The following is a 13,231-nucleotide window of genomic DNA, read 5'->3' on the forward strand; positions in this document are numbered from 1 at the left end:
GAAAGCAGTCTATTTAATTAGAAAGTGCCGGACACGTGCCTGTCATCTGAGATCACACATCAATCAACAAGACAAAAGTGATTATCAGCATCATTATCCGCTCCTGCCATTTTCCAGTGCTGGTTTGCTTAATCCAAGTGGCAGCGCAGACAGGAGGAGTGAACGTCCTGTCATTTTGCTTGGGGGGGGGGGGTCTTGCTGTCTTCTTTGTTTGCTTCTTTGTTGTACGTTTGTTTGCTTGCTCGTCTGCCACTTTGTTTGTTTGTTTGCGCACGAGCGGAGGAGTCCAGACAGCCCATCTCGCTCTAAGGGCTAACAGATGCTCTCTGTAGACTCCGGGGACTGGCAATATGGGAGGCAGGAGAGGAGGGGGGGGGGCAGGAGCGCTGAGAGAGAGGCACAGGCCAGGGTCCTCTCGCCTGTCTAAACTCGGGGCGGAAATGGGCGGTGGCCCATCCTGCTTCTGGCAGCTCAAAGCGTCTGGCTATCTCTCTCCGGAAGGACCGACTGAAGCACCAGTTCACCTCACCTCTCCAAACTGGCTAACTATGTGCTAAAGAACAGGATTCTGTGAAGATCACACTCACAGCACATACCATACCATACCATACATGTTATCCAACAGCATATTAATCAGTACATCCACATCTAATTCTGCACAACACCCTACAATACACTACATCTAATACAATGTTACACACTACTCCACAACCTAAAATCACAATTGACTACACTGTACATTTTACACTACATCATATCTAATAAAACATTATTCACTACACCGCATTTACTTACAGCACAGAACACAATTATAGATCCAGCACCAACAAAGTTTGTTTTTACCACAGACATAGAGCATGGGCATGTGCGTGTGTGTGCGCGCATGTGTGTGTGCATGCATGCGTGTTTGTGTGTGTGTGTGTGTGTGTGTGTGTGTGTGCATGTGTGCGTGCGATACAGTATGTGTGAGGGTCTGAGTGGTGGAACGATCCACAGATTCTGAGCACGCCGTAAAGCCATTTCCGACTTTGCATCGTTTCTCTGGCGATTACGCGGAGAACAGGGCTCTGTTCTCGCACAGCTGCTGCTGCGGAATGCTCTCGAGCAGCCGCTACACTTTAACCGCTCGGCGTCCCCCGCGAGAACAAAGCATGTTCCCCATTACCGCCATTCCGCAGCAATTTCCCCCCCCCCACCCGCGCCGACCGACAAGCGCCTGAAACACTGCCACTCGATACGGCCGCTGTCAACCGCCGCCGCCGCCGCCTCTCCTCCGAAACCAGAGCCGGCGGCGGCGGCGGCAGCGGCAGTCCATTAGCGGTGTCCCACGTTCTCTCAGCGGTCGATAGACTCTTTTTAAAAAAGAAGCGCATTTATCGGTTTAGAAAGCGAAGCCGTTCCCTGGGAGCGGGGAGACATGGCGCCTGACGCCGCAGACGCAACGGACGAACGCGGGCGGCTGCCGGGGGAGCTCGCTCCCGTCAGGTGACCGGCCTTCCCGTGGCTTACCTGCCGCTGGCCAGGCTGATTAACCGGGGTTTCGGAGAGGGCGGGTCCCTCCGTAGCCCCCTCTCCTGGTCCCTCCATAACCGCCTCTCCCGAGTCCTCCACAACCCCCTCTCCAGGTCCTCCGGGGACAGGCAGCTCCATGAGTGTCGTAGCACGCTAAATAAAACCACTAGCTAAACATGTCCTTCTTTACTCTTCTCTCTATGTGTCATGTTCTCAATAGCGCTTTGGCTTCAGCTCCCTTTCCTCCCTGCCAAACACGCAGAAATTCAGGCACGGCTTTGAGGGAAAAACAGCGATTCTGTTATTACAGTACAGTAAAGGACTGATAAAAGTGCAGAGATGCTGAGAGCTGTGGTCACATGGGACAGGATGGCTGAGCTATGGAGCCAGTGGAGGGGGAGGGGGGGGGGGGGGGGCTTCTATTCAACAAACAGATGTGTCCCTTTGAAAGAGAGAGAGAGAGAGGGAGAGAGAGAGAGAGCAAGCGAGCAACAGTGACAGTGACAGAGAGAGAGAGAGAGAGAGAGAGAGATAAGCCAATTAAGGGCAGTTGGGCGCACGCTCGCTGCTTGCTCGTCGGTGCCCCGAGCAGATGTTCCCCTCTCCATCCATCGCTCCTGTCATCTCCTGAACATGCCCCAGGCCGCCTCTTTCTCTTAGCCTGACCTGCCTCGCACATTACCGCTTTCCTTTCATCTCATCTTACTCAGCACCACTTTCACTCCACAGTCACAGGGCGATGCCTCAGCAAAGCAGGCCCTGATTGGCTGGCCCTGGATCCTCTGGAGAACACCAGAGACTCCTGCCTATGGAGCCTGTGCCAGCAGCCAACAGTCTCTCTCCGTGTCTGCCCCCCACCCCCCAGACAGCTCCACCATTACCACACTCCATCAAAACACAAGCATGTAGGTTAGAATCCCAGCAGGGTCCAGCTCGAACCCAAGTTACTTACTGAATAACAGCATAGATTCAGTGAATATCTAGCTGTACAATGATCTATATTTAATGGTGAAAGCAGTGTATAAGAATAAACTCTATTGTGTAACTGAAGGGGTGGTGTTTGGGTCAGATGGCAAAGGCTCTCAACATGGCTGCAGGACTGGCCCTATAGAGAGGATCAGCCAGTAAAAGGCTGTCAACATGACTGCAGGACTGGGCCCTATAGAGAGGATCAGCCAGTAAAAGGCTCTCAACATGGCTGCAGGACTGGGCCCTATAGAAAGGATCAGCCAGTAAAAGGCTGTCAACATGGCTGCAGGATGGGCCCTATAGAGAGGATCAGCCAGTAAAAGGCCATCAACATGGCTGCAGGATGGGCCCTATAGAGAGGATCAGCCAGTAAAAGGCCATCAACATGGCTGCAGGATGGGCCCTATAGAGAGGATCAGCCAGTAAAAGGCTGTCAACATGGCTGCAGGATGGGCCCTATAGAGAGGATCAGCCAGTAAAAGGCCATCAACATGGCTGCAGGATGGGCCCTATAGAAAGGATCAGCCAGTAAAAGGCCATCAACATGGCTGCAGGATGGGCCCTATAGAGAGGATCAGCCAGTAAAAGGCCATCAACATGGCTGCAGGATGGGCCCTATAGAGAGGATCAGCCAGTAAAAGGCCATCAACATGGCTGCAGGATGGGCCCTATAGAGAGGATCAGCCAGTAAAAGGCCATCAACATGGCTGCAGGATGGGCCCTATAGAGAGGATCAGCCAGTAAAAGGCCATCAACATAGCTGCAGGATGGGCCCTATAGAAAGGATCAGCCAGTAAAAGGCTGTCAACATGGCTGCAGGATGGGCCCTAGAGAGAGGATCAGCCAGTAAAAGGCCATCAACATGGCTGCAGGATGAGCCCTATAGAGAGGATCAGCCAGTAAAAGGCTCTCAACATGGCTGCAGGACTGGGCCCTATAGAGAGGATCAGCCAGTAAAAGGCTCTCAACATGGCTACAGGATGGGCCCTATAGAGAGGATCAGCCTGTAAAAGGCTCTCAACATGACTGCAGGACTGGGCCCTATAGAGAGGATCAGCCAGTAAAAGGCTGTCAACATGGCTGCAGGATGGGCCCTATAGAAATGATCAGCCAGTAAAAGGCCATCAACATGGCTGCAGGATGAGCCCTATAGAGAGGATCAGCCAGTAAAAGACCGTCAACATGGCTGTAGGATGGGCCCTATAGAGAGGATCAGCCAGTAAAAGACTCTCAACATGGCTGCAGGATGGGCCCTAGAGAGAGGATCAGCCAGTAAAAGACTCTCAACATGGCTGCAGGACTGGGCCCTATAGAGAGGATCAGCCAGTAAAAGGCCATCAACATGGCTGCAGGACTGGGCCCTATAGAGAGGATCAGCCAGTAAAAGGCTGTCAACATGATTGGAGGAGGGGCCATAAAGATGACACATTAGAGGTTTTGGCTGGGACCTGTGTCATTAACCAATTATGACCGAGGGGTAGGGGGGGCATGACAGGACTCAAACCAAGACGATTAAATTCCAGATTTAATTGGTCCTTACAGATGAATTAGAAAAAATACAGAAACAAAATTACACACAAATTTATACAGAATGCAAATTCAAGCATTGAGAATGGCATTCAGGAATAGATATACAAAAAATTTAATAAAATAACTTTAAAAAATCGAATCAAAAAATCAGAAAAAGGAAAAGATTGCTCCCTTTCACACTGGGTTTCAGTTCAGGGAGGAAGCCCTTTATGCCATATTGTATAGTGCTGATTAGCCGCTGACGCTAGCGGTGCTCAAAGCCGGCTCCCGTGTGTCATCCTGTGGCGGCCTGGATAAGCGCCATTTCATGAGTGATTGGCGGTTTGCTGACCTGCTGTTCCCCACGAGCTGCTCTCACAGCCACACTTGTGCTGCTCTGTGACAGACAGCCGAGAATGGAGAAAAAAACAGGCCAGCTTGGAAAATTGTGATTGGCTTAGCCAATGGGCTTCGACTGGGACACAAGCTGAATCGAGGCAACAAGGCAGGCCTGTCCCACCTCACCTCACTGCGTCAGAACCCACAGAGCTGCACCCGTGTTAAACTTCTGCTTCTAGTGCTGTGGGTCCTCTTTAGAGGGTAGGGGGGGCCTGATTCAGGAGGGGCTGGTATCCAGTGGCTTAAAAACTGAAGGGGGACAAACTATTCTTACTGCAAGGTTGACGGAAGAAACTTCAAGCAAACAAGAAAATTGAAACGATGACCTACATTCCAATAACAGCCTGAGCAATACTACACCGTAGTTGCCTATACTCTAACGACACTATACAACATTGCACCGACATATTAGATTTCAATATCCAAGTGGTGTAATGAAGAGACTGTGCTCGCAGATTAAAATGGTGTGACAAAGAGTGAATAAATTGGTTCCCAGGATGCAATGCACACTACCGCCTAGCTGAACAATTTTTCACATAAATGAACTGCACATGAACTGTGATCTCCAGCTTCCTTCAGGTTGACACATTAGCCCTGCTGCCAGCACATTCTGCGCTAATTTCACATGGTGTGTCCAGTGCTGGGCTTATAAATATCCTCTTTCCCGCCATTTTAAAGGACATTGTACTCATGAGTGTAAATTCCTCAGGAATCCTGCTGTTCAAGTGCATTTCGAAAAGTGCTTAGGTCATCTACTATAATTGCAGATTATGTTACACTAATTACAGATATAATTACACAAAAACAAGCTCCATTCTAAAGGTAAAATTACTCAGCAGCAAAGTGCTGTAGTCATTATTTTTAGGACTACTGCCAATAATCATAATAATGATAATAATTTAAGCATTGGCTCATGGTTCAAAGCAAGAAAGTTCAATGCAACTTTCACAGTGATATTGTGCCCGCAGAGGTTGTTTGTGTATGTATTACTGGATCATTCTTAAAAAATTATATTTAATCATATTTTTGGGTAAGAAGAATTTCCTGTAGCACAAGACACTTGAGACAACTGCGCTCAAGGAAGCCATGGTGCTGCTTCCAGTGTCAGCATTTCTACAGGGATCCTTGGGTGTGAAGAGCTCACACTGCTTGAAAACTGGGAAGGAAGGAAGTACCAGCGCAATATATAAACCGGTATTTATGTAATAATTCTGAATAAACGCTGTGATATCAATCTGTTCATTCGCACAACCCTTGGAAACATAATGTAGCTGTAGACAATACTTTTTGGAATAACCTGAAACACATTTTGTTGCTTAAACCACAATGTTGAGATACCCCGCCGCTGTAAAGCTGGCAGACAGAAACTGTCTAGCAGAATCTTGGGTCAGTATCAAAAAGCCTTTATTGCACATAAAAACTATTGGTGCCAGTTGAAAACAGACATTAAACATAAGTAATATTTCAAAATTATTCATGTATTTAAAGGTTTTTTTTTTTTTAAAGATATTTTTAAATTAAAAAAAAAAGTGAAATACCACTTGAAGTAGCAAGATAAAAATACAAACAAGCATCTACAAAGACATTAATCTCTTTGCATTTGCGTTTCATGGCTTCCTTCCACAAGTGAAAAAAAACATGCACGTGCTGGTCTCTGAACCTCTGTATTGAAGATTGGATATACAACAGCCAACACCACAGAGCCATGAAATATACAACAGCAACCAGAGTTAAATAGAGTTGATGAATAGATCTCCAAGCATTTACAGCTAGTAAATTCTGAAGTCGTACTGAGCAGAAAACAAGGGTCAAGAATAAGCATTGCTAACATATTTCAGCTTATGCCACCTTTGAACAGCATCATGAATTATGTACTGAGGTTGTGTACATGAGCTGGAATTAAACCCAGAACCTTGGTGCTTGGACAAATAACATGGCTGCGTGCTTTTGACGTGTGTGCACGTTTTGCATGCAGAGTTCCCTGTCCCATTTGTGCTACATTAAAATTAGGCCCCCACAACCACACTGAAAATACAATACTGGGTTTCCACAGAGCTCTCAATGTTGAGTGGGGCTTCTGGTGCTAAACTTGTGGGTATGTGTGTATTGCCCTGTAATAGTTGAGTGTGCCATGTCATAGGTGCGATTACAGATTTTCAGTAGTTTGTGCAGTGTGACAGAAGAGGCAGAAGGGCAGTACAGCTGTGTGAGAGTATTTGAGAGACGCAGGAGAATCATGCTAGTCAGATGAACTGAAATAACTCCAATTAGGGAGAACATCAACACAGAAGTAACAACAGCAGCCGTATGGCATGATGTGATTGTAAACGCAGAAACATACAGCAGGCATACACACAGATGCATGTGTGCAGGAACACACCAGAAAACACTCACCTCCACACACATGCATGTTCACACATGCAACAAACCCACACACACACAAACACAAGAATGAACGCGTGCACACACACACACTCACACACAGTACCCATCACCATTTATTTCCATAAAGATGTGGTTAAAAGATCCAAATGGCTTGGCACACAGCCTCCAGTGAATGAGCTGTTCCTTAGTAAACCTTTATGCACCAAACTCTAAACTCTACAGCATCAAACTGTTATGTGAACGCAGAAGCCATTCAAAAGGTTTCTGAGTCCCATTTCCAAAACCACCTCCTGCACATCCGCCACGCCCACTTAATGTGCTCCACCTGGTTTAAGGGCAAGTGCAGTGCAGCTTGATGACTTTTTACGAGAGATGCATGCTAATATTGGGGCCATATTGGTATTGGCCCACAATAGCTTAAAACGAAGATATTGGCATCGATCCAATGCTTTATGGCCAAAATGATGGGTCAATATTATGACACATCATTAATGTGCTGGAGAAACATTGCATTTAGTGCACCGCTGATGCTGTAAATGTAGTGAAAATGTACTGCGCATCTGACCTCTTTTATTTATGAATTATTAAAAATATTAATGAGTCAATTACCAGCTGAACCCACATGCAAAGCTATAGAGGGGTTTTCAACCTTTTCTGATCCAAGGACCCCCCACCCAGGCTCAAAGGCACCCAGGGGACCCCTGTCATAAGTTAAGAAGAGTGCAGTCGTGGACCTCCTACAGCAGTATGTTCGTGAACCTCCAGTTGAAAACCCAGGCTATGGAGACTCAATTGCTCTCCAGTCTCTTTCTCTCTGCTATATAATAAAGTTTAAATATTTTGTTACACAGGTAAAATGTAGTTTTCATTTGCGCTATAAAGTAAAACAGGGTCTGAGTAACAAATATCATCAAATAAGCGTTACTGAGTGCAGAACTTCCATTTGTGTATACCGAATTTTTACCTTATAAGAGCACAGTCATGAGAAAAATACAAGTAAGGACCAGCATCACAACTCAGATGTAAAAAGGTAACAACAACAGCAGCAGCAGCAGCAACAAGAGCAACAACAACATCAACAGCAGCAGCAACAACAACAACAATGGTGGCAATGATTATGATGATGATAATACTAATAATGATGATGATTTTTTGCCAGGATTAGGGAGCTAATAGCTTTTACTCTGGCATGACAAAGATGTTCAGGAATTGCTATGAACTCCAGATTCCAGATTCTGAATTACGCGTTCCGGGTTTCGCATCACGCTCGGTCACTTACCATTTTATGAAGGTGAGAATTTAACACCTCGAAAGTGGTGTTGAAGAGCCTGAACACAGCCACAGATTTTCACATGGGAAGAGAACCTCAATAGCAGAGGGGCTGGGATCAAAAACAAAAATTAATTCCAGAAACCACACAGGGGTTTGAAATCGGAGAGACTGCCCGTAGCCCCTCCCCCAATCTGAATATTCATGATCACTTCAAACAGCGGCGTGCGCACAGGAGGGGACACGCTAGCCTGCAGAGCCGCGCCAGTCTCGGGCCTGCGGAATCTGTAACCACGGCGATGTGGGCAGAGATCACCTGCACATGACGAGGCCCGCTCTGACGTCAGCCGGTCTCCATCACCTGGGAGGCTTCGGCCGAAACCATCATCATTACACGCTCGCGCTCAATCACCGAGTTACCGCCATTCCAGGGGACATTTACAGCAAGTGCAAAGCATTCGCCCAGGAAACCTGGAAACAGTACCTCCTGCCTGGACTTGGCCGTGCGATCGAGAGCGAAGCCAATCTGGCGCTATTCTTCGCCCGCCGCGGCTCAAAAGAATGAACGGCCGCCGAGTGAGAGAGGGGGAAGCAGAGCTCCGCAGTCAGGCCTGGTATCCCAGCATGCCTCTGCAGACGGCCCCGTCAGCCCGAGCTTAAGCGCCGCGTTGAAACCGCGAACCAAAAGCTGCTCGTTTCACTCTCAGGTGGATAAAGGGATCATTGGCTACTCCTGGGACCAGCCCTATGAGAGCGCTGAATTTGATTGCATGCAGGTGGTCATGTGACTGCATGCAGGTGCATACTTCACATCTCATTATGTCTCTCTGCCCCCCGACTTTCCCTCTCCTCTCCCCTCCCTTCCTTCCTTCCTTCCTCTCTTCTCCTTCCTCTCCTCTCTCCCTCCCTTCTATTCTCTCTCTGCCCATTACTCAGATGAATTCAAAATATGTTATTAGGCTGACATATGTCAATACAATATGAAAGAAAAGTAATACTGAACACCCTCAATGGCAAAACAGGACAACGTCAAATCAAATGTGAAATACACCTGTCTCCAGCTGTGTTCTGCGGAGATATCCACAGACGTCTGCACGATTTCATTTGCCAGCGTAAAAAAAGTAGAAAGCAAAATATGAGATTAAACAAAATGGCCAAGAAGAAAATCATAAAATGAATAAAACATTATATAAACATTATTTAATTTAATTTTTTAAGTATTAACTGCTGTGTCAGCAGCGTCTTCAAACTGTCTGGATCTGGATTACGAGCTGGCTCTTCAGGAAGTCCCTGAATGGGGTGGACACAGAGCTAAGGAGCTAAGGACCCCAAACAAGCTGTGTGCCAGTGTGTGACACAGGGAAGCAGATTCTGGTTTATACTTGTCTCTGCCTCCCACTCTGAGCATGGACCTTTACCAAGTACTGAGGTACAGGAAAGGCACGAGGCCAACACAACCTCAAACCTCATCCTGAAACCCCACCCCATGAAATCACCAGTTCCAGAGCCTAATCCCACATCTCCAAACCTTCCCATCTCCAAAAACAGCATTATTCTGGCCACAGTGAGACTCACTCCAAACACATCAGACAGACAGACAGACAGCTGGATGATAAATGGACCCATTGACAGCACCCCGCTGTTCACTGCAAATCCACACGCATTACCCCAAACGTATTTTTATTTTGCTGTGTAATTATATATTTATATTGTCAAATAGCTGTAAATCCGACTGCAGATGAGGTTGAGGAATAACCAATCCTGTGGCGGGATTTTGGACCTCCACTGTTTTTTTAAGCTGCTGAGAGGAATTTTTTCGGTTTTAGGGCAGAGGAGATGTTGGGTTGCACAGGGGACTGGAGGGGGAGAAGGTAAGGGGGCGGGGGAGGAAGCGCGGCGGCATTTCGGGGGACCCACCTGGACCTCCTCTCGAGGCGCGGACTGGTCTCCCAGCAGCGGCTCGGCGGGCGGGGCGTTGATGGTGACGGACTTCTCCGAGCGGCTGCTCTCCTTGCTGCGCGACTTGTGGCGGTCGCGGCTGCGCTCCCTGAAACACACGCACGTGCACAGGGGGGGTGAGGTCGGCCTGGCCGCCATGGCAGCGCTCAGAGCGCAGCAGAGGATGAGACCGGCAGCATCATCATCATCATCATCATCGTCGTCATCATTCTCGCGAGCAGTATCGCCCTTTGGAGCAAAGCTCTGTGTATCCCTGGGAATGCGGAGAGAACCAGCTGGAACACACCGGACAGACCAAATTATCCCCAGCAGTCTCTGCGACCCTAATCCCTCCGGGGTCTTTATGCTCTGTTGTTTCCTCTTTTTAATTTTCCCCACAGCAAGCGGCTCGCAGAGCTTAGCACTGCACAAACAACAAACAATGTATACATATCCACACGCGCATGCACATGCAAACATACACACACATACATGGATGCGCACACACAAACACACACACACACGCACACGCACACACACACACACACAAAGCTGAAAATCCTGTTGCCGGTAAGCCTGCTCCAGACACAGTCACTCTGGCTGCCCCTATTCCCCAGCATTACATTTTCCAAGTCTCCACACAGACCCGTTTAAACCTCATGTCAATGGGGCCAGGTCAAGATTGCTGGAGCAGTGCAGATTCACAGATTCCCCCACTGGCTCCTCCATTCCCCCACCGATAACCTCCTCCCCCCAGGCGAGCCACTTTCACAGGGCTGCCCGGCCGGCTCTGACCCGCGCCTCCAGCGCAGGAGCCTAATCCCATCCAGCCTTACGGGGGATTTCATCAGCGCTCTCCTGCCCATTACGCTTCTATTACGGGCCCCGAAACAATCAGAGCAGAGAGCCTCCTCCGCGGCTAATCTGGCGCCTTTACGGTCAGAGCCCACGCAAAGCCATCGCCCCCCCCATCACTATCGCCGTGCCCTGAAGGTATTCATCGCCCGGCATGGCGGTCACGCTCCGGGCCTGTCCGTTCAGAAACACTGCTGATGGAGAGGAGTGGTTTATTTTGAGTCTTCTCACAAAACAAAAAAAAAACCTTGAGCAAAAGAATGCTAAATCTACAATAGGCATTTTTCATGGGTTAAATGATCCTCTTTCAGTAAAGACAGGGAGTAAGAAAATCCCTTTTCTTTCGAACAGAGTCATTTCACGACTGGGAACCGCGTTCTTTATATTCAATACAGAAGGTAGATAATGTTTTTTAACCACCCCCACCCACCCTCCCCCCACACTCACTTTGTCACCCACTCATTAACACTCTGTTGTAAAGACATAATGCAATTTCAAGACTAACAAATTATATTTTTGTTGAGAGAATAACTCCATATATGCATGTATTCCATGCAGTACACACATTGTAAGTTTGTCTCCATGGTACCCATGCTAAGCCTCTGTGCAGAACTGGAATGGGAGGCCACAAATCGGTCATTGGATGATTGGCCTGAAAGTGACCTGCGAGCCATGAGACGGGATAGCCACAAATCTCTGCTCTCTCATTGGATGATCGGTCAGAGAGTGACCTATGAGATATGGTGTGCGCTTTTTTCCCCTTCTTCTTTTCCAACAGCCCCCAGCCTTGGACTGCTGACTATTCCTCTACTTAGACCAAGCAACCACACCCTTTTTATTCAGGGGGGAATAAGCAGAGAGGGATACAGGCATAGAAAGGGTAACACTATAGAAGGTATCACTGCGAGAAATCAAACCCCCCTCCGCATATGGGTGGATTGGAATATGGGTTTGACAATCGGCTTCCCTAAGGACTACACCACCGTCTCACCCAGAACCACGCCCTTCACCAGCATTGTGAGCTGGTAAAGAAGAGAGCCTTACAAGTTACGGACAATAAAAAGAAAATGCTCGATGCTTCATTTTTTTGTACGCGCGGGTTTCAGTGGGAAACGAAAGAACTCCACAGAAAAACAAGATTTACCTGACGACCCCAATGAATACGAACGTTCACACGTTCGCAAGGCCTGCGACTAACGCGCCGCCAGGTTCTCTCTCCGCAGCGCTCCACAAATCTCACGCGCGCACGCCAGGGATTCGCCAATCACGGCGGAGAGCGTAACCGCCGAGGAGCTTCAGAAGGTTTCCCTTTCTGTTGTGGCGGAGGCGGGGAGGGGGCTCCGGCGAGGGTGTTGGCAGCGAGGGGGAAGTCTGACGCGGACGTGGCGGATGAAATTGCGCAGGCCTCCGCAGATATCTCCGCAGAACACCACTCGAGACGGGCGCTAGCCGCTGCAGGGTAACAGCTGGGCCCGACGGGCCCTCCCCCAGGCAGGGGGGCATCCCAGGCTGGCCCCTGGGGTACGCCCCTCCCCTGTGTGTGAGCACGCGCTCCCCTCCCCCGTTCATCTGCGTGCGAGCAGTCTGGTTTTCGCACTCCCAAACTCTCCGACTGTTCATCTATCCTCAGAGCCAATCAGGCATTGGGAATGTCCTGACAATGATCTGTCCTCCAAAGTCACTTCCTGTCAAACCAACACATCTGCCCTAAAGAAATAAAACTGCGTATCCTTAAGGACTTAAGAAAATCAATTCCATTGGTTCGCAGATTAGTAATCCTCTCTTTGGAAATTTCCAGTTGCTAGTTGCTTGCCTGCCTGAATGACTGACTGCTTGTTTGACAGATCACTTAATTTACTGCAGGAAAGCACGCATAAACTAGACACATAGTAACTGAATGAGAATACCTGCCTGCACCTCAGATAACACAGATAAAGCAAATGTAATGAGCCAAACCAGTATCCAATTAAAATAAGATCAAAGGGAAAAATCATGCTCAAGGGCAGGTTTTTCAATTCAATGGCCTTATTTGATGAAAACAGGGGAAGCACAGAACCATGTGCATTTACAGGTTTATGTCCCACCTAACTGGAGAGTGGTTATGTAAAAACCCAAGAAAGGTTGCCAACTGACTACTTCCAAAAAGGTAGTTTTGCTGCCCTTTCCCCTTTGAGAGAGTAAAGGCAACTAAATGCTGGCTAACGACTGTTAAATTACAGTACCACTCACACCGGAAAAGGCAAAGCTTGCTTCAGGATGGCTGGGAATAAGGGTGAAACAGACGTTCTCCAGAGTTGTCATGTGACCAGCAGACACAATAAGACCACTCACAACCATGACATCATGGAGCTGATCTGGTAAGAATAACAGCAAGTCCAAGATTAACACAAACGCA

General features: G+C 48.2%; 1 protein-coding gene across 4 annotated transcripts in view; it reads right to left on the reverse strand.

Annotated features, from left to right (window-relative positions):
- The window catches only part of LOC135250897 (vang-like protein 1), a 55,657-nt gene that overhangs the window by 19,892 nt on the left and 22,534 nt on the right, over positions 1-13,231 (reverse strand). For 3 of the 4 annotated variants that reach the window (XM_064327696.1, XM_064327697.1, XM_064327695.1), the window contains exon 3: positions 9,961-10,090. In XM_064327696.1, the coding sequence (XP_064183766.1) occupies positions 9,961-10,090 (130 nt within the window). Of the gene's footprint in view, positions 1-1,509; positions 2,648-9,960; positions 10,091-13,231 lie in introns of those variants that run through there. The other variant, XM_064327698.1, reaches the window with a different exon arrangement.

The sequence above is a fragment of the Anguilla rostrata genome, chromosome 3, assembly GCF_018555375.3.
Source record: "Anguilla rostrata isolate EN2019 chromosome 3, ASM1855537v3, whole genome shotgun sequence".
Lineage (NCBI taxonomy): Eukaryota > Metazoa > Chordata > Actinopteri > Anguilliformes > Anguillidae > Anguilla > Anguilla rostrata.